This window comes from Grampus griseus (assembly GCF_964374135.1).
Source record: "Grampus griseus genome assembly, chromosome: 8".
In the NCBI taxonomy this organism is placed as follows: domain Eukaryota; kingdom Metazoa; phylum Chordata; class Mammalia; order Artiodactyla; family Delphinidae; genus Grampus; species Grampus griseus.
Window position 1 is genome coordinate 72,553,270 of NC_139002.1, and position 20,210 is coordinate 72,573,479.

The 20,210-nt window shown below is 58.4% G+C and overlaps 1 protein-coding gene across 1 annotated transcript in view; it reads left to right on the plus strand.

Annotated features, from left to right (window-relative positions):
- Positions 1 to 4,573: 4,573 nt before the first annotated feature.
- KCNC1 (potassium voltage-gated channel subfamily C member 1) overlaps positions 4,574 to 20,210 on the plus strand; it is a gene marked incomplete at both ends in the record, with an annotated part of 42,313 nt that continues 26,676 nt past the window's right edge. The window contains one exon of the mRNA XM_082660247.1: positions 4,574 to 5,143. Coding sequence (XP_082516373.1) covers positions 4,574 to 5,143 — 570 coding nt within the window. The remainder of the gene's footprint in view (positions 5,144 to 20,210) is intronic.

A 20,210-nucleotide genomic window follows, 5' to 3' on the forward strand; every position in this document is an offset into this window, starting at 1 on the left:
ACTTAAGCCAGTTCCAGAGCCTAGCAGGACCAGATCTAAGGCCTGCAAATGCCAGGTGTGAGAACATAGGCCAAACTTGGCTTCAGGACTCCCTTCACCTTTTTCTTGTCTATACCCAGCCCCAGCTCGTCCTCCAGCCCCTCTCATCAGCCCCCTCCTCCAGCCTGAACAAGAGAAATTACAGAGCTGAAGTGTTATGATATAGGGCTTATGATTTTGCATATCCATCAATAAAGAAACTGACGTATAGAGAAATGAAATAACTTGCCCAAGGTCATAGGTTGTCAATGGTGGAGCTAGGATTTGAATACAGGTACCTCGGTTCCAGAGGTTTTGCTCTTGACCACTGAATAACACCACCCCACTGGTAGTTCCCTGCACCCTGCGCTGCTCCCCGCCCCTCAACAGCCAGTGATCCCAAAGAGCCTCTGGCACGGGGCCACAGCTTTCCTCTGCCAGGGAGGGGGCACATGGCTGTGAATAAGGGGGATTGCTCACAAGTGGAAAGGGGTGAGGTCCTCAGCTGGGCTGAGGGTCTGTGGTTAGTGGTTGCTGGTAAGAAGCTAAGGCTCAGTTCAGCGATTCTCCCTCCCTACCCCATTTCTTTGGGGCTTTTCCCCTTTTTTTTCTATGTTGCCCTCTTGATTTTTCTAGGCTTTCTGCAAATGCCAGCCTTCTTACAGTGTGAAGGGGAGGTGAGAGAAGGGACTTTTGTGTCCCTGCTTAGGATAGAGAAGGGGGAGAGCCTTTGAGGCCTGGGGTGTCATCAAGGATGAAGGTGAGAATCCTAAAGTGGGACAGCGTGGAGCACCTCATGGGCAGCTACCCTCTCCCACCTGGAAGGCTCCTCTCTCTGAGCCTTCTCTGCTTGCCTCGTAGGGGGTTTTAGGTGCGATAGATACACTTGCACGCTCCCCCTCCCTCCAACCCTGGCCTGCCTCTTTTACTAGCCCTTCAGGGCCAGGCCTGACTAGGGCCCCTAATAACCCAGCTTTACCCCTTCTAGGAGCCCTCGGCCTCTCTCTGCCTCTCCCTCTGCTTCTCCCCACCATCTGGGGCATGCTTCAGTTCCCCGTTATGGCTCACCATGGGGTAGTGGCCTGAGTGGGCCCTGCACTGACTCCCCGAGAAACCCTGGGTAAGTCTCCCTTTGACTCAGCCTGGGTTAAGGGCTCCAGACTCCTATGGCCTCTGACACTAGGATGCTAGGATCCTAGCCTCTCTCCTGGCCTTTCTCAAATCATCCAGCCCTTAATGAGGAGCTAGTGTACGCTGGGCACTGTGGAGGAAGCAAGCAAGAAGGAGGCTTGGAGGACCTGATAGTCCTTTTTTACTGGGAAATAAAATAAGCTACAGTGAAGGTTAGGGAGCTGTACTCTGATCCATGTGGTCCTGCAGGAGAGGGAAGAGGTGGAACCCTGGGCCCCTATGGTTGGCAGAATCGCAGAGGGCTTCCTGGGGAGAAGAGAGACTAGACAACTGGCTGGAAGGAAGGGAAGGTTTGGCGAGGCCGCTGTCTTGTCTCTCCCCATCTTGATTTCTCCCAGGTGTGTGTGTGTGTGTGCGTGTGTGTGTGTGTGTGTGAGGGGACTCCATTTCTCTGTTTTATCACCTCCTTGGATTGGGGCAGAACTTTCTGAGAGAACTGTGTCCTGGGAATCTGAATTTGAGCCAAGCTGAGCTGCACTGGGTCTGGCTTCCTCATGGGTAGGCGACAGGGCTCACAATGGTCAGGGTGAGAGGGACACTGAAACGCACTCTCATCCCTGTATTACTCTGAAATAATTGTATTGAAGGAGAAGAAGCCCCCATTTATAAGAAGGACACAGATCAATCTCTGGAGTGAGGAGGTACCATCCTGGCCCCAGACTCCAGCTCTCTCTTTGCCTCTGCCCATCTCTGCCCCTGTTTCTGCCATAACTCTGCCTCTCTGTCTTTCCCCTTGTCCTTCTCCCACCCCTCATCTCTTGCTCTGCCCCTCGCCCCTCTCCAAACCTCTCCATTCCTCCAAACCTTTGCTCCAGCACACACAGATTTCGCTGGGCCAAGTGAGGAGAGAGATGTCTGCTGCACAGCTTCATCCCCAGGCCCACAACCAGGTCTGTGGGTCAGTGTCGAGGGACAGCTGTCTGCGCAATTAGCAAGTGCCGACAGGTAAATAAGAGCCTCACGTCTTCTTAATTAAATAGCCCTTTGCCCAGGCAGCCTTGTGTTCGATTGGGCTGGGCTGGATCAATAAGTCTCTTTCCAAGTGCGGCCACACCTGGAGCTGGGCCTGACCTCCCCAGCCTTGCCCAGACCCACCTGCCCACTTCCCTGACTGCCCGGAGCCCCTGGAGGGCAGGGTCTCTTGTGCCCCTGTGCCTGGGACAGAGCCTGGAACAAGTAAGGAGTGAAGGAGTGATTGCTCGATTGAGTAAACTGAGGCACCGCCAGCAAACGTGGTCCAGGAAGCCTCGGAGGCCCAAACTGCAACTCCCACCCCAGGATCAACTGCGAAACCAGGAATCACAGCAGGGGTCTGCTCCTATCCAGCCCCCAGACACAGCATCAGCTTCCCATCCAGGGCAGCTGAAGCCCTACGGAGAAAGGGGGGCTGTCGACGTTCACGACCACTAGAGGCAGTTGCTTCTTCTGACCTCTAAGGACAGAATGCCCTTTTCACAAGGGATCCTCACCTAAGGATCCTGGGCTAGTGTGGGAGGATCAGTGAGCTGGGATCAGGATGGCAGAGCGTGTGACACTCATGGGAGACTAGAGTCAGCCTGGAGTTAAGAAGGGCCCAGGGTCAGAAAAGCGTCGAAAGGGGTTAATAGGGGTCCAAGATTATTGGGTTTTTAGTAGAGGGCTTAGAGGACAACACAACCTAGTACAGGTGTGTGCTGTGTATAGGGGAGCGCGGGGTGTGTTATTTTGGAATCCATGCAAGAGGGTACCTATGGAAGCGTCATGGGGGCTCCAGGTTCCCTGCAAGGGTCGGTATTGAACAGCTGCTTGGAGCGGTCAATACTGGTGCGGGTCGAGGTTTCTCTGATAGCGGTCAGGGCCGTCTTGTTTCACTAGGGAATCAGACAGTCCCTAGTTTGGAAAGACAGGGGCGGGTACCGACGCCCTTCTCACCTCGGTCTGACCCTGGGGCGCGGGTTGAGACGTCTCCCGGAGCCCCCGCCCACTGAGTGGCGCTCCCCGGGGGCGGAGCGTCGGCGGGTCCCCCGGAGGCGCAGGATCGGTGCCGGGCTGGCGCCCCCAGCGCCGGGGTTGAGGGAGGCCGGGCTCCGCGCGGGGCTGGGAGGGGGGCGCGGAATCAGGGCTTTTTAGGACCCAGCGCGGCACCTCCCTCCGGGGGCGAGTGCGGCTGCGCGCGCCGTGTGCCAGTGTCCGGAGAGCGGCGGGCTGGACGCGGACCGCGCGAGCGAGCAAGCGAGCCAGCTAGCCGAGCAGCAGCCCCGGCAGCAGCGGCGTCGCGGCGGCGGCGGCCGCTCCGCGCCTCGCCTCCCCGGCCTCACCAGCCTTGCCTCGCCGCGCCCGGACCCGCCACCCCCGCCTCCCCGGTCCGACCGCCGCGGCCCCCTCGCCTCGGCCGGCACAGCCAACAGCCTGCCACAAGCAGGGCGCAGAGGCACCGGAGTCAGTGCCCGCCGGCCCCGCAGACGGAGCCCAGCCCGGAGAACCCTTTCCCGGCTCCGCGGAGCTCCGCAACAGTCCCGGAGCTGTCCCTTCAGCACCGCCGCCGGAGTCGAGTCGGAGCGCAGCCCAGCGGAGAGCCCCAGGTCCAGCCGGAGCGCACCGAGCGCAGCGCTCCGCAGCAGGAGCACGGAGCAGCAACCCTGGTGCCCCTGCCCAGGGGGCCCGCCATCTCCTCCGAGAGGCGGGGAGAAGGAGCGAGGAGGGCGGGCGGGCGGGCGCGCCCGCCGCCGGTGGGGAGCAGGCAGCCAGGCAAGGAGAGGGAGGGGGCCGGAGTCCGCCCTGCGCAGCCGGTCCACGCAGGGAGGAAGGCAGCGGGCATCCATCTCCCCCACGCCGAGAGCGTGCTGCGGCGACCACCTCACAGCAGAGCGCGAATTTCCAGATTCCTTCTCCTCCCCTCCCCTCCCCCTTCCAGGGGCTGGTCTTTGACCGGCCCTGGAAGCAGCTGACCTTCCCCCCAAAAGCTTTGTGTCGATTTCTCCATTTTCCCGCTGAGATGGGGACGGGAGCCCGGCCCCCCCACCCTCTTTTCCCTCCTCCTGGGGCTCGCCGCTGAGCGCCGCCGCCCCCTTCCTCCCTTCCTCCTCCCTCTCTCCCTCCCTTCTTTCCTCCTCTGCCTCCTCCGCAGCCGGACCAGCTCCCTCCCACATCTGGCGCCTAGAGACCCTGGGGATCCCGCGCACACGCCCTTGGACCAGCACCCGACAGAAAGCGCCCTGAGGGGCTTGAGTCGCTGTGGGGGTAGCCAGAGCCGAGGTCCTCTGTCTCCCCGACGGCTGGGGGGAGGGGGGAGGAGGTCGCGCGCCCCCCTCCCCGGCGCCAACTCCCCCTGGCGGCCGCTCCCATGGGTGTCGCTGGGCCGCGCCATGCCTAAGGAGGCGCCGCGATGGGCCAAGGGGACGAAAGCGAGCGCATCGTGATCAACGTGGGCGGCACGCGCCACCAGACGTACCGCTCGACGCTGCGCACGCTGCCCGGCACGCGGCTCGCCTGGCTGGCAGAGCCCGACGCCCACAGCCACTTCGATTATGACCCGCGCGCCGACGAGTTCTTTTTCGACCGCCACCCGGGCGTCTTCGCGCACATCCTGAACTACTACCGCACTGGCAAACTGCACTGCCCTGCCGACGTGTGCGGGCCACTCTACGAGGAGGAGCTGGCCTTCTGGGGCATCGACGAGACCGACGTGGAGCCCTGCTGCTGGATGACGTACCGCCAGCACCGCGACGCCGAGGAGGCGCTGGACAGCTTCGGCGGCGCGCCCCTGGACAACAGCGCCGACGACGCGGACGCCGACGGCCCCGGCGACTCAGGCGACGGCGAGGACGAGTTGGAGATGACCAAGCGCCTGGCACTCAGCGACTCCCCGGACGGCCGGCCCGGCGGCTTCTGGCGCCGCTGGCAGCCGCGCATCTGGGCGCTCTTCGAGGACCCCTACTCATCCCGCTACGCGCGGGTAAGTGACAACTTACCCATCTGAAGAGCGGGGCGGGGAAGTCAAGGTCCTCTGCCTCCCGAGGGCAGGGGTGGATTCGAAAACTGGTGCCTAGGGAGTCAGAAGTGAAAGGGGGGTGTTTGTGCGTGCGTGTAAGCGACAGAGTGACTCTCCTGAAGGGTAACTAGCTTTGTACATATGTAAAGTCTGTGTCTGTATTACAAATTTAATGTGTATGGGTGAGTATGAATGGGTGTGTTTGTGTGTATGAGTAGATTGTGTGTGTATATTTATGTAAGTGTGGTGGTGTATATTTGGGTGGGTAAGGTATGTAGTGGGGATGAGTGAGCATGTGTGTATGTTTGAGTGTGCAGGAGTGCCTGTGTGTGCATATTTGCGTCTCTGCAGGTGTACAGGGTGAAAGTGTGAACTGTCCTTTAGATGTTGGTGTGGGGAGGGAAGCTACAGCCCTTCTTCTCTCCCAGCTAAGGGCCACCTGGACCCAGCCAGGGCCCACAGAAGAGGGCTTGAGACCTGGTCTGCTGCCTGAGAGAGACCACCCCTCCCCAGGGAGCAGCTTCAGGCCATGGGGAGATGGCCGAGGGGTAATGTTTATGGATAATTAATTGGTAGCTAGTTGGGGAGGGGGCTGTGATCCCTCTGAGACCTGCTCCTGGGAACAGAGCCTGTCCTTTTGCCTTGTCAAAAGGAGAGGGTGCTTGAGGGGGCCACTGGGCTTCTGCCTATGCTTCCTCTCGGACCTGCCGGGGCAGAGAAGGGGTCTACGGGGGGATCTGCGAGGACAAGTTTTGTGAGAGGTGGGTGTGTCTTCATCAGCCACTCCCCTTTAGTGACAGCAGCTTGTTGCCAGGGAGAAAGGGCACCCTGCTGCCGACCTTGGCCCCTCAGATGGCCTCTCTGACCACTTTCCTCAACTATAAAATGGGAGAGGGGGTCTGGTAAATTCTAAGCGTCCTTGCTGCTTTAATTGAGCCCCAAAGGGAGACACCAGCCATCTACGCTGGAAGCCATCTACGCTGGAAGACACGTCTTGCTTTTGCTGGGCTCTGTTCTCAGAGGCCTGAACCAAGGCTGTGGCATGAGGGGAGGGGTCAGAGTTGGGATTTAAAGCAGAGCCTCTCCCCCATGTGTGAGCTACCCACCAACCCCCTACCAGTCCAAACACTGCCTCTGCTGCCCCACTCTCCTCCACTGCTCCACATCCCATGCCTCCTGCCCCCTGGAGCCCAGGGATGGAGGTTCGGGCAGGGGAGGGGGCAGGAGTGTCTGCCCAGCTGACTCCAGTGGGCAAAGGGGACTGGAGGGTGGGCACTGAAGTGTCCATGGCAGAGAAAGGCTGTGTGTAGGCACAGGCCTGGTGGATGTGTTACTGAGATAAAACACTCAATGTTTTAGCATCTGAGGGAGGGGGCAGCAGGTCTTATATATTAAACCTTAGCTCAGATGTGCATGTGTGTGTGTTTGGGGGAGCACAGTAATAGGGAGAGAGTTAGCCCCCCTGTTTTGAGGACCCTGCCCAAGGTCACCTGGGGAGTTAGAGGCCAAGCAGGATTGGAACCCAAATCTCCTGGGACCCCATCCTCCACTGCGCTGGCCCCCAGCTCCCTGCCATCTCCAGAGTGGACTGAGACGCTTGGGGGTCTCCCCTCCCCTCCCCTCTCCTGACAGAGGCCACCAGAGCCAGGGGATTATGTAACTGGAGGCTATGGCTGAGCTGTGGGGAGGGGCAGGAGGAAGGGGACTGGGAGGTTGAACTGGCACATGTGGGGCGGGGGGGCATGCGGGGCAGAGGCCTGGGTTAGAGCAGCTGCCCATTCAGCCTGCATTTGACCTCGGACAGCATCTCACCGTGACCACCACCCCTTTGGCCCCAGAAGCAGAGTAGGCCCAACTTCCATAGGGTCCTCTCAGCTTTCGGGCTCCCCAGCAAGAGGCTGGGTCCCCCCACCCCTCTCCTTGGGCTCAGCTTTAGGGCTCTGGCCTGTGCCCCTGAGCTTCAGGATAGGCAGGGGTCACGTGGGGCACGTTCCAGCCCTCTGCCCTGTCCATCTCCTCCCACTGGCCGTTCCTCTGCTTTGGGGTGGCCGTCACCCCATGCAGATAAATGGGTTGGATAAATGGGGCCTTGTTGGGGTACAAAACCTTACGGAAAAGTCCTGGCTCTCTCCAGTGTCCACTGAAGAGCAGATTCTGAGGGAGAAGCTGGGCAGTAGGTTGGGGGGTGGAGGTGGGTTGGAAAGTGTCATCCCACAGCCTATCTGTGCCACCTTCCTTCCCCCGTAGGCACACAGGGCTGTTCTAGCTCCCTTGGGTGACAGATGAGGACACTGGGGCCTGCCCAAGGGCACGCAGGAACTGAGGGCAGAGCCTGGATTAGAACCCAGGCTTCCCGCTGCACGCCCGGCTGGCCTAGCTGCATTGCGCTGCCTCTCTGCAGCGCATCTGCGCAGAGCCCAGCCGGCTGCCCGCCCGCCCTGCCCCCTCCATCGCTGCTCTGCCACTGCTGTCACCTTTGTTTACCCCTCCCCACGCGGGCCCCAAGCCGCCTCAGATTCGTGGGTGGGGATTTTAATGTTTATTCTGGATTCGAGACCAGAATCCTGTGTGTGACACTGTAGATGTGCATGAAAGAAAAGCTGTATGTGTGAGAATCTGTGTAAGAGAGATTCTGTGTGGGTGTGAGAGGTTCTTCATGCATGTGAGAAAGACCATATGAGTGAGACTCTGGGAGTGTGTGTGTGTGTTTGTGTGTGTGTGTTGAGACTATGTGAGAGAGATTCTGTGAGTCTCTGTATCAGAGAAATTCTGTGTGAATGTGAGGGAGACAGATTCTGTGTGTTTTGAGAGATGGACTTCGTGTGTGAGAATGAGACTGCGTGGGAGAGAGTGCGTATATGAGAGAGAGAGACTGTATGTGTAAGAGAGATGCTGTGTGTGTGTTTGTGTGAGAGGGAGAGAGGGAGATTCTTGGGGTGTGTAAGAGACTTGAGGTGAGTGTATTTCTGTGTGTGGCAGGCGTGACACTGTGAGGCCTTGCATGTGAGGCTGTGTGCACGAGCCCATCTGTGTGTGAGGCTGTGTGGGGTGAGGGCCCAATGTGTGACAGGGACCGTGTGTAGTGAGGGGTGTGTGAGACGGAAGCTGTGTGTGAGAACCTGGTGTCAGTGTGGCTGTGTGTGCTCGTATGTGAGAAGGCCCTGCATCGTCTGGGTGTGTGTGCCTTGAGGAAGACGAAACTCCAGACCAGCCTCCTGCCTGCTGCCTCCATCTCCTGGGACTCCTGAGCTGCCTTAGTGAGCGGTTTTGCACCCCATTCCCCATCCTCAGTGCAAATACTGCTCTAGCTCAGGTCAGTTGTTGGTGCACAGGCCAGGCAGTGAGGCCACCCCTCTGCAGGCCTTAGCGGTGGCCCTGGGAGATAGGGGCTACTTGGCTGGGGTGGAAGGTCCCATCTGAGCGCTTCGGGAGTGACTGTACTAGCTGGAGCCGCGGGTTCCCTGGCCCCTCTCTCCTCGGGTTTCCTGGGCCCCCAGCCCAAGGGGGTAAGGGGTGAGGAGGTGAGCCGGGACAGGATAGCCCAGCTTGTCTTCTGGGGTGAGGGGTGCTGTCCCAGACGCAGAAGCAAAGGATGATGATGACACTTTGCGGTAAGGGCTTGAAGGGGCTTCCTGGGACTATGCGAGGGAGAACTACCCCCAGGGGAGGTAACACTGGGACCAGCTTTGAGGGGCAAGTAGGAATTAGCCAGGCGAGGGCAGGGAACGGCAGTGCTAGCACGCAGAGCTGTGGAGATATGGGAGCAGGCAGGGCTGTGCTGGGGCAGCCCTGGCTTGAAACCTGCCCTCCTGTCTTCCCCGGGGACCAGCACGGGTCTGAGGCTCTTGGCTTTTAGCTATGATTTTCATGTTGTCATCAGGAACATTGTTGTGTCAGGTCACACACCACCAATGGCAGTCCCTGCGCTGCAGGCCAGAGAGTATCTTGTGTGTGTGTGTGTGTGTGTGTGTGTGTGTTGATATCTGTCCCCCAAAGTCCCTTGACTTTCTAATGACAAAGAAGAGGCAATGGCCGCACGCTTGGGAAGCCCCTCCTCCACTACCCCATTGCTCAGCTCTCCTCTGATGCCAGGTCTGCGTCTCTCTGCCTTGTCCTCACCTTTCTGGGACCTGATGTAGTCCTCTCCCTCCTCAAATCCCTGGGAAGGAATCTCAGCCGGAAGCTGGGATGCAGAGCCCAGCCAGAGACTTCTGGTTGTCCCTTGGGTCCCATCTGACACCGGGCTCTTGGCCTGGCTTGGCGTACAGAGGGAATGGGGACAGAGAAGCTATCAGGAACTTCCTAAGCATCTTGCCCCCCACCTCAGAGCCCACTCCCCCAGGTCAGGGCCCCACTTTGAGTCATGGTAACACGTGAAGGAGACCCATGAGCAGTGGAGAAGGGCTGGGTGTGTTCCCCTCCTGCCACCCCAAGTGCTCCCCACCACAGTGTGTCCCCCATTCAGTGTTTTTCTCCTTCCCACGATGCTTTCACAGGTGTCCTCGTGTCTTTGAATGGTACTCCAGCCCCCCACCAGCTCCCCTCCCAGTAATGAAAATCACAGACCAAGTGTCTTCTAGTCAGAATCTTTCAGCCTCTTCGCCTCTAAAATGGGCATAATGATAGAATGTGTTCCGGAGGGTTGATGGCAAGAGTAACTGAGTTATCTGCATCTTGGCGCAGCGCCCCAAGCCGCAGGGCCTGACATGCAGTAAGAGGTCAATAAACGTTGGCTGCTGTTATTACTCCTTTTGGTTGGATTATCCTTTTACTTCATGACTCTCTCTAGACTCCAGCCTTTGCCCTCTGTCTCCATGTCCACTGTCCTGGTTCCAGCCACCACTGTGTTCCTCAGGCCCACCTCTCCTGCAGCTTCCTGACTGCTCTCCCAGCTCCAGCCCCTGGCCCTTCCATTTCATCCTCTTCTTGGCAACCACAGAGGGCTCTTCAATTCACAGATCTGTCAGCTCACCTCCTTGCCTGCTTAAAACCCTTTGGTGCTTCCCCGGCCCATAATGTAGCCCTCAGGCCCTGCCTGCCTCTCTAGGCTCCTCTGGCCTGGCTCTCTCCATCACTCTCTGAGCTCCAGTCATCCTGGCCTCATTTCAGTTTCTTGCACATGCTGGGTCTCCCAGCCTCAGGGCCTTTGCATAGGCTGTGCCCTCTGGAGCACTCTTTCCTCCTGGCTTGCCCCTCTTTATCCTTGACATCCCACCTCAAACATCAGTTCCCTGGCAATGGCTTCCTGGACCCCACAGGTTGGGTCCAGAACCAGAGTCCTTCCCTTCGGAGAAGTGATCTAGTTTGTAATAAAATGTTCATTAGCAGCCTTGCTTGATTCCAGTTTGTCTCCCACTCCGGAGTCTAAGCTTCTTACATACTCAGTATAATAGGAGGTATTATTAGGACACATGAGGAGGTTGAAGCCCATCCACCTCAACTGGATGAGGAGTGCTTTATCCAAGGTCACATGTGAACACGCTACTTGGGGACTGGTTCAGAAACCCACGTCTCTAACTCCTGGCTCCGTGGCTGGGAACCCCATCCACCTTATGACACCTCAGGGAGTGTCTGGAGTCTGATTCTCTGGGGGCAGGAATCTGTGCTCCCTAACTCTGGGCGTTCTGACTCTGCCAGAGCTTTGGAGGAGATTGGCTTGATCCTCCCAGAGAGGGAGGCGTGTTTCCTCAGAGGTGGGGGAGGGGGGCTGGTGGGGGCTCTTTCCAGGGCCCACTGCCTGGACCAGGGATCTCGGGGCCTCCCAGGGCGGCTGAATATAGTTATATGGCTATTCTGAGCAGTCTCATGACCAGTGCATTTGCTCTGGACCAAAAGGTCAAGCCACTGTCTCCCATCAGCCCCCGGGCCAGCCTGGCCACACCCCTGGCCTGAGCGTCCCATCCCTGGGTGCAGGCTCCAGGGAAAGGGGGGCCTGAGAGGCTCCAGGGACAGTTAGATGCCTGATCCTCGTTCAGGGGAACCACTTGTGTGGGAGGGACCACCTTTCACATGCACGGGACTGTTGGGTACTCCCAGGCCACCTCTAGCCACTGCCCTCATCCGGTGGAGGAGGAAGAGGCTCAGAGCGGGGAAGACACTTGCCTAAGACCACACAGCCCATCAGCGAGGCTTGAACTCACACCCCAAGCCTCTTGGCCCAGGACCTGGCCGTTTGCATTTCTTTGGGCTCTCAGTTTTAAAAGAATATCAAATCCTACCTGGGCACACTGTTCTCCTTACTTACACCTCCGATTTCCTCCCTTGAGTGAGGGAGAATCTGCAGTTACCTGCCCTCCCACCTCCCTTCCCCACTCTCCTCCCAGGGCCCAGTACAGCTGGTCAAGACCTCCCTCAGCCATTCAACCCAGACTTGGTCCAAATCCTGTTATCATCCCCCAAGCAGGATTTTCCAGAAGCCCCTTCCTTTCTTGAGTCACAGTACTAATGGCCGCTGTTTACTGAAGCACTTACTACGTGTCAGACAGCCTTAAGGGTTTGACGTGCATGTTCTCATCTAATTCTCATCCAAACTCCCATGGAACTGTACCATTATTATCATACCAATGCCACAGATGAGGCTGCTGAGGCTCAGAGAGGTTAAGTAATGTTTCCAAGGTCACTTAGCTCACGAGTGGTGGAGCGGCATTCAGCTGTGGGTCTGCCTGACCCCGGAGCTCTGTCCATAACCACTGGTCAGTACTGCCTCCTGTCACTGTTGCAGGGATGCTGGGGTGTGTGGCTTACTGTGGCTCCGACTCGGCTTTCCTTCTGGGTCCCGTCCTCCCTCACCAAACACTCTTTCCCAAAAACCTGTCTGGGAATCCTGCTCAGAGAGTTCTAGCCCCTGAACCATGGCAGGTGAGGGTCCAGCCTGGTGGGGTAAGAGGGTGCTCTGGGAGCCCCCAAAAAGAGGGTTTTCGGAAGGGGCCTCTACTGCCCCCAACAGCCGTGCAGGCAAACAGCAGGGGGCTTGGGAGGCTCAGAAGTTAACAGGCAAGAGGTGACGTATGGTGAGCATGCTGGCTCCTCAGCTCGGCATTCAAGGCCTTCTGCTCTGGAAGCTGGACGTGCGTCCCGCTGCTCCCTTCTGCCAGGCTCCCCGCTGGCCTCCTCATCTTCAGCCCTCATTCCAGCCTCTAGCTTTTGGCTCATCCATTCCCTCTCTCAGCTGAACATGGAAGCCCATCCCCCGAGGTCCCTAAGGCTTAGCCTGGCTGCTCCTGCCCTCACTGACCTCTGGGAGTGAGGGGTCTGGGTTGGACAGGAAGTCCCCAGGCTTGCATGATTCCAGCTGGAGGTCAGTGGGTCAGCTCTGGGGGCCTGTGGCTGGGGACAGGCAGGCCCTCAGGCTTAGCACCCACCCAGGGACATGGAGAGATGAGGCCACAGACAAGACCCCAGTCATAGGTATCAGGCAACTACACCAGAGCAAGATCTGTACCCAGGCCATTAAGCCAACCAGGCTTCCATAGGCAAGTTCCATCGCCCCTTCAGGCTGCAGTTTCTCTCCCTGTGAAAGACAGAGGACCTTCTAGATGACCACCAAGTCCCTTCTCCAGTCTGACACTCCAGGAGTTTAAGAATTCCAGGCTGCAGCTTCCCGGAGGCGCTGTGGGAGCCAGGTTAGGCCTTCCCTATTTCTCCTTCCACATCCTCTCCAGGGCACATGCGAGCTCTCCCGGTACCAAGCGGGCAGGAGCCCAGGGATGGGGGTCTCAGAAGCTTCCTCCGACATTCGTTCAGGCCTGCTCTCATTCCTTCATTTAAGGCATAGGAAGCCCGTCCTGCCAGGGGTCGCCACGGACGCGGGGCCCCTGTGAGCCATCAGGCATGTAGACTCATCCAGCCCTCTCGTGGCACAGCCCCGGGGGTGCCACCTCTTCCCAGTGTGCTTGCTCAGGCCCAGGGGGTGGCACCTGCCGCCCTCTTCTCCAGGCCCTTCTCTTGGCTGGCTGCCCTCCAGGAGCTGCAGAAAGGTGCACTCAGAGACGAGAGGCTATGCCAGGCAGTAGGGGCTGGAGCAGAGTGTGGGGTCCAGCTCCACTGGTGTAGGGGCGCTGCAGAGAGGGGGGTAGTGAGCTGTTGCTGTGCTGGATGGGCCGGGGCTGGGGTAGGGGTGTTTGTAATAGTTGCTATGGGGGCTGCAGGGGTGTTTGCTGGAGGACTCCCACCCATGGGTGACTCTCAGTTTACCTCGGATGCTTCAAAAGGTCAGACTCCTGGGCTCTGTCCCTGGAGAATTTGACTGTTAGATCTGGGAGGAGGTGGTCAGGATGCTTACTCCACTCCCCGGAGAAGCTGCTACTCAGAGGGGGAGGCCCTGCCGTGGGGTCTGGGACGTGGGGGCTCTTGCTACTCAGTGTGGTCCTCTGACCAACAGCATCCCCGTCACCTGGGCACTTGTTAGAAATGAAGAGTTTCAGGCCCCGGGCCCCCACCCCCAGATCTACTGATTCAGAATCTGCATTTTAACAAGATCCCCAGATGAATCATACGCACATCAGATTCTGAGAAGTGCTGAGGCAGGAAACGGTTCCCAGTGGAGGGGAAGTATCAGGACACAGGCCTGGATGGGCGCGTGCGGGCTGACAGAACTTCACGGGTCAAGACATTGATCTTTCCTCACGCCCAAGACGTTGACATCAGGGCAATGTGCCTGGGGGGGTGATGCCCCAGCTCAGTAAATGACAGCCGCATCCATCTGGGTGCTCAGACCAAAAACCTCGACACCGTCCTTGATTCCGCTCTTTTTCTCACGCATCAGCAAATCCTGTCGTCTCCCGGACCCACATCACCTCCACTGCTACCTTCCTGGCTGAAGCCGCCATCTTCTCTCCCCTGGATCACTGTGAACCGTCCCCCCTGCTTCTGCCCTTGCCCACGCCTTCTGCACAGGGTAGCCAGGGCCCTCCTGGTAAAACACTCGTCAGATCTGGCCACCGCTGGGCTCTGCTCGTTCTGACTTCTGGTCTCACGGGGGGAGAAGCCCCGGTCCCTGCGAGGGTTATAAGGCTCCGCACGAGCTGCCCGCACCCCACCTCCCCCCCCTGCTCTCCTGCCGCTCTCTTGCTCAGCTCGTCTGGCCTCCTTGGTTTTCCGCCGGCACCGTGCTTCTGCTTCTGCCTCAGGACCTGTCCTCTTGCCCTGCTTTCCACCTGGAGCCTTTCCCCTCACTATTTTCTCCCTCGCCTCCTTCAGGCCTGGACTCTGATGTCTTCCTCTCGGACTGCACCCTTGCATTCCCTTCCCGCATTTTGTGCTTTCCCGTTTTCTCCTTGGCGTTTAACACCATCGAACCATATTCTACTCACTTACCTTGTTTATTGTCTCTTTCCCTCACTAGAATATAAGCTCCAAGAGGGCAGGGACTTCTGTCTCTTTTACCCGTTGTTCTGTGCTTGGCACCTAGAACAGGGCCGGGCACATAGCGGATGCTAAATACGTAATCACTGAGAGAATGGATAAGGAGGCCAGAGTTCAAGGCCTAGGTCAGACATCGGCATGACGCCTTTGAGCCTGTTCCTGGCTGTCCTACCCTTCTTTGCCTCACCTGGGAACACAATTCCTCCATCCCCCCAAGCCTGGAGCAGTGATGGAGAGGCAGAGGCTGAGGCAGTGATAGGAGAGCTGTAGTGCTCTCATCAGGACGTGGGGGGCAAACCGCAGTCAGGGCAGTGTCCCACTTGCTGCTGTCACCGCCCAGGGCCAGAGGAGGCTCTTCACGTCCTGGCCCTTCCATCTCTCCAAACTCCTGCTTCACTCTGCATCGACCCAACCACTACCCACAACCAGAGCTCAGAGGCTGAGAAACTATTTCCGAAAACCAGGACGCACAGCTCGTAGAATGGTGACGTTGCAGGGACACCGAGTTCCCAGGTACACTTGGTCCAGCCTAATGCCCACGTCTGGCTTCCCTTGGGACTCTGTTTCTCCTGAAGGCCAGCCACGTTCTTTTCCTCCCTCTCCCTCTCCCTCCCCAACTCCTTCTCCGTCCACCTCCTTCCCTCCCCTTTCCCCTATCATTATTCCCTTTCCTCTGTCAGCTGTGTTTGTGGGAAGTTCTAGGCATTAGTTAGTGGTTTTCAATACGGACTCTTCCCCTCGAAGGCCTAGGATGCTTTTTGTCCCAAATCCCCCTACTTAAAGCCTCAGTCATGTGCTCAGTAGAAAGTGCATGAGCTTCAGGGCCGGTCCCCACTTCCTGGCTACCTGATGTTGGCAACGTGCCCTGGAGCCCCATTATCTCCTAAGAGTACGTATGGCCTCTCGAGCCAGGAGGCCTGCATTGGAATCCCGGCCCCACTTCCACTTCCCAGCTGTGTGACCTTGGACAAGTTCCCTAACCTGTCTGTGCCTCAAGAGAGGGATATTAATAGCACCTGACTCACAGGGAAGTTGGGAGGATTGAATGTGTTAAGCACTTAGCCCAGAACCCGAACCATAAGTGCTTAATTATCGTGGGTTCCATTATTGTCTTTTTAACAGCGCTTGGCTTTAGAAGAGCCAAGCCCTCACCTGTTCACCACCTGCTTCCTTTTTTCAGCAACTGACTCTCCCTTCAAATACCTCTCTAGGGATCCCCTCACCTACTTGGCCCCGGGGGCCACTTCTTCCAGAATCTGTCTCCCAGGGACCAGATTTCAGTGGTCATCCTGGAAGGCAGGCCTGGATTCTCTCTTGGTCCTGCCACGAGTCTGCTGTGTGTCATGGGCGGGTCATAGCCCTCTTCAGAGGGCTCAGTCACCTCATCTGTTGTCTTGGGCCACTCGGCCTCCCTCACCAGGCGTCAGGGGAATGAGAGCGATGGATGATGGAACTTCCACCTGCGGGGGGAGGAGGAGGGAGGGCCATTGACATCAGGCTCTGATCGGGAGCCAAGCCCGGGGACCTGAGATGCTGACAAGTGTGCCCGTGTGGTGGGGCTGGTGGACAAGAGCCATGCATCACAGCTCAGGGCGTTGAAATGTCTCCTCTTTACAGGGGATGCTCAGGCACAGCCAGCAGTGGCAGCGGGGGCCAGGCAGACCCCAGGAGCCTGGGGGCTAAGGCCTGGGGCTCCTGTTGGCGCCACTGGACAGTAGCCGTTCTGAGGCTGGGCTGCCCCGCCAGGCCAACGCCAGGCTGGGTGGGGATAAGCTAATAGTAGCTGGGGCAGCCCCACACAGCTGAGCTCATGGGGCCTCAGGAGCCAGCCTCACTGGGCCCAGGCTCTGATGCTGCTTCGGACCGGGCCACAGCAGCCAGAGGAAACTCACTCAAGCCTGTGCAGGGCCTCGGACGCCCCTTCCACCCTGGCTCAACCCAGACCCTTCCCCTGCCAGCCTGGCAACCCTATTCCTGCTCTACTTTGGCTCCTGCCTGTGAGCCCCTGGCCCACTGCCTGTGATGCGCCCGCCCACCACTTCCTTCCTTCCCCATCCACAGTGCAGGAAGGGACTGCTCTCCCTATACCCCTACTATCCACATAAAGACAGTCTATGTAGTTCCCCTGTCAGGGGCTGCTGTTAGCACTCATTCATTCATTCCACAAATATTTATTGAGCACCTACTTACTAGGTTGCTGGCACTGCTCTAGAAGCTGGCAGTAGAGCAAAGAATGAAACAGTCAAAAATCCCTGTCCTCAAGAAACTTACATTCTCACGCAGGGAGAATAAAAAGAAACAAACGGTTACATGGACTATACCCTGTGTCAGATGGTGAGGACAGCTTTGGAGATAGAAAGTGGAGGGAAGACACAGGAAGTGCCGGAGGTGGCAACTTAACTCATGTGGCAGGGAAAGCCTCCCTGAGCAGGTGACGTTTCAGCAAAGACTTGCAGGCGGAGAGGGAAGGAGACATGTGGCATCTGGGGAGCAGGGCGAGCAGGACATACAAAAGTCCTGAGCGGGCGTGTGCCTGGGGCTCGAGCACAGAGGGAAGCCAGCGTCCTGGGCTGGGCTCGGAGAGCCAGGCAACAGCGGGAGGTCAGAAAGAGCAGAGCTCCCCACAGCCCCCTTGGGCCCCCGACACTGGGCACCGCCTGTGTGTACCCTCCCAGCTCTCAGCCGCGCTCACGCCTGCACTGCCGTCCCCTCCCCTCTCATGGCCACAGGGGCTGCACAGTCTGGACCTCCAGGGAGCCGGGCCTCAGGGAAGGGCTCCTGCCTCACCACAATCCAGGGCCTCCGTCCTCCTCTTCCTAAAGGCCAGCTGTGCCCAGGGGGAGACGCTGGGGCCACACAGGGCTGCCACCAGGCTGGGGTGAGCTGCTCTCTGAGGGGGTGTGGGGCTGGAGGGAGACTGGAGGGGGCCAGTGGTGAGGGGCCCTTCCAGGCAAAGGTCCTGTCGGCACTTGCCGGTGGCAGAGCCCTCGCTCCGGGTGCGCCGAGAGACATGGTTAGTGTGGTGGTGACGGGCCAGACTGGAGCCAGACTGCGGGGCTCCGACTGCCAGGGTCCAAACCTGGCTCCGCCGGCCGTGAGCCCTGTGACCTCATAGGCCTCGGCCACCTCGGCTGCAGAGGGTGCTCTGCAGACGCTGGCCTCACCCGCCCGGGGGGTTCTGAGAACAGGGACCTGACAGCTCTGAAGACGGTCGCCGTAACGGTGGGGGGAGGCTTCGGTGGTTCCCCGGGGCCCTTCTCTGCCCATGCGGGTGGTAGAGCGGGGAAGTGGGACTCCCTTGGGCCTTGTCACCAGGGCAGGACTGAACGTATGTCAGACCAAGCCTCCCGCCAGGGCCACCATCTTAGCACTTAATGTTTTATGTTCAACCTCAGGGGCTCTCTGAGCCGCTGAGAGGAACACGGTCACCCGCTGCGTCACCTGGAGGCAGCCAGCGCCCTGGGCCGAGGGCAGGGCTCTTGGAAGCGCATGTGGCTGTCATCTGCTAAGGGCCAGCCCCGGGGCAGTGTGTTTCTCCTCGTGTTGCCATGGACGCTCCTAACTTGGCCCCTGACCAGCCCACACCCCTGGAGCATGGCCCTTGTCCTTCTGGGTCTTAGCACCCTCATCTACAACGCGTACATAAGGGCATCACCTGCTTCTCAGGGATGCTGGGAGAATCCACTCAGACCAGAGGCAGAAGGGTAGTTTGTGAGAGAGAAAATATGGTTCAGAACAAGGCTGTATGTGGGAGGAGACCAGATCCCAAGGGCAGGGGGAACGTGAGGAGGGGACAGGGTAGAGGCGAGAGCACAGGCCTTGGCCATGGCCAGGCCAGGGTTCTGGTGCCCCTGCCTCAGGGTGGGCTCGGGCAGGTGGCATCTGGCTGAGCCATTTCCTCCTGTGAAATGGGGAAGAGTCCCAGAGGGGCAGAGCCCCAGCACAGAGCCTAGCACGTGGGAGGCACTTAGCAGGTGTTGGAGCTGACTGCCTGGGGCACATCAAACCTGGTCCTGGGTTCAGATTCCCCAGGGGAGCTGATATAAGGAGGTCCTGGATGAGCCACAGAGACAGGGAGGCAGGCCGTGGAAGCCTCGTCCGGTAGCCCCATAACGTCAGGGGCACGAGCCGCTGTCACCAATGATATATTTAGTGACACAAAGATCAGAAATGCCAGCTGCTGGCTTCCCTTCTAGGCGGCAGGAATCGTGTCTCCCGAGGCCTGGGGGTCACCGAGAAGATATTTTTTCCCTGACGGGCAGTCTGGGGATCTGAGTAAACGCCTCGGAGTAAGAAATCACTGTGGTTTGTACTGACGTGATGCGTCTTTCCGCTTTCATGGCTCTACGCAGACCCTGCTGTGCTAGCCTAGGAGATCCCACCCGTCCTGTCTTTGCAGACTGCCCAGCCCTGGCCTCCAGGCACACCAGCCGTTCCCCCAGGATATGCCCTAGTTCCCCTGCCTCCTGCCTCGGCTTATTCTGTCCGCTCCACCAAGAATGCCCTTTCTTCCACCTCTGCATGGCTAAGATGGAGCCGTCCTTCAAGGGCAGCTTGGAACAGGCTTCCCCTCTGGAGCCTTTCCCGATTCCCCTCCTGAACAGCTGCTCTCCCAGAGGACTTTTCCTGCCCTTGACCCCGCTACCCTATTGGGGTGACATGTCTCCCCAACCCAGCTGCAGCTTCCTAGAGGACAAGGACCACCTTAAGAAATGATAGTGCCTGTTACATAATATGGAATCAATAAATCTTTGCTAAAACAATGTACCTCACAACAGCCCTGTGAGGTAGAAGGATTAGATATTATCCCTGCTTTATTGAGGAAGGGAAACATGGCCAGGTCTTCTTGGGGAAAGTAAGAAGGTAAGCTAGAGCAGTGCTCGTGTTCCTTTCTGTGCTCTTATGTTTAGGTTCCATGGTCAAGAATGAGGTAGTTGGATAGACAGATGGGTGATGGACAAGTGGATGAAAGAATGGATAAAATGATGGGTGCGTGGGTGGATACGGATGAATGGATGGGAGGAAGGATGTATGAAGGGATACCCAGCTGGGTGGGTAGCTTGGCGGATGGGTGAACAAATGGATGGATGTGAGGGTAGATGGATAAATTTCTAGTCTCTTGGTGTCAAGGCAGGAGGGGAAGTCCTACCTGTCACTAAATGAAAACATCCTAGAGGACGGGGTTTGGAAGCTGAGGACTTCAGGGTGGAAGGCAGGACGGAGCCACCCAGCCCCTGTGTGGGTTTGCTGGATGTGAGGATGGTTTGTGGAGTGAGGGAGCTGAGAGCTGGGGGCAGGGACTGACCTGAGGGACTGGCTCAATCTCAAAGGTGAGAGGCTCTGATGGAGCAGACCCAGGACAGGCTGGAGAGAAGTTACAGGCAGAGCCATGTGACAGGGAGGAGTTTTCCAGACAACCTGCGGCCACTGGAGGGCAGGCAGTGAGTGGGGGATTGGCCTCTGAACCCCAGGCCGCACTGAGCATAGCTGTGATTTCAGTCTGTTCCGGGGTGGGGAGGCCACTGTTCCTCCTCAGGTCCCCAGCCATGGTGAGCAAGGCCCCCCCGATGGCTCTGGCAGGAGGTGCTCAGCCCCCTGGCTGAGGAGGGGCCCCTCCTGAGGCCCTGGACGGCCCTTGCTCAGGGATACTGAGGTCCACGATCACCCA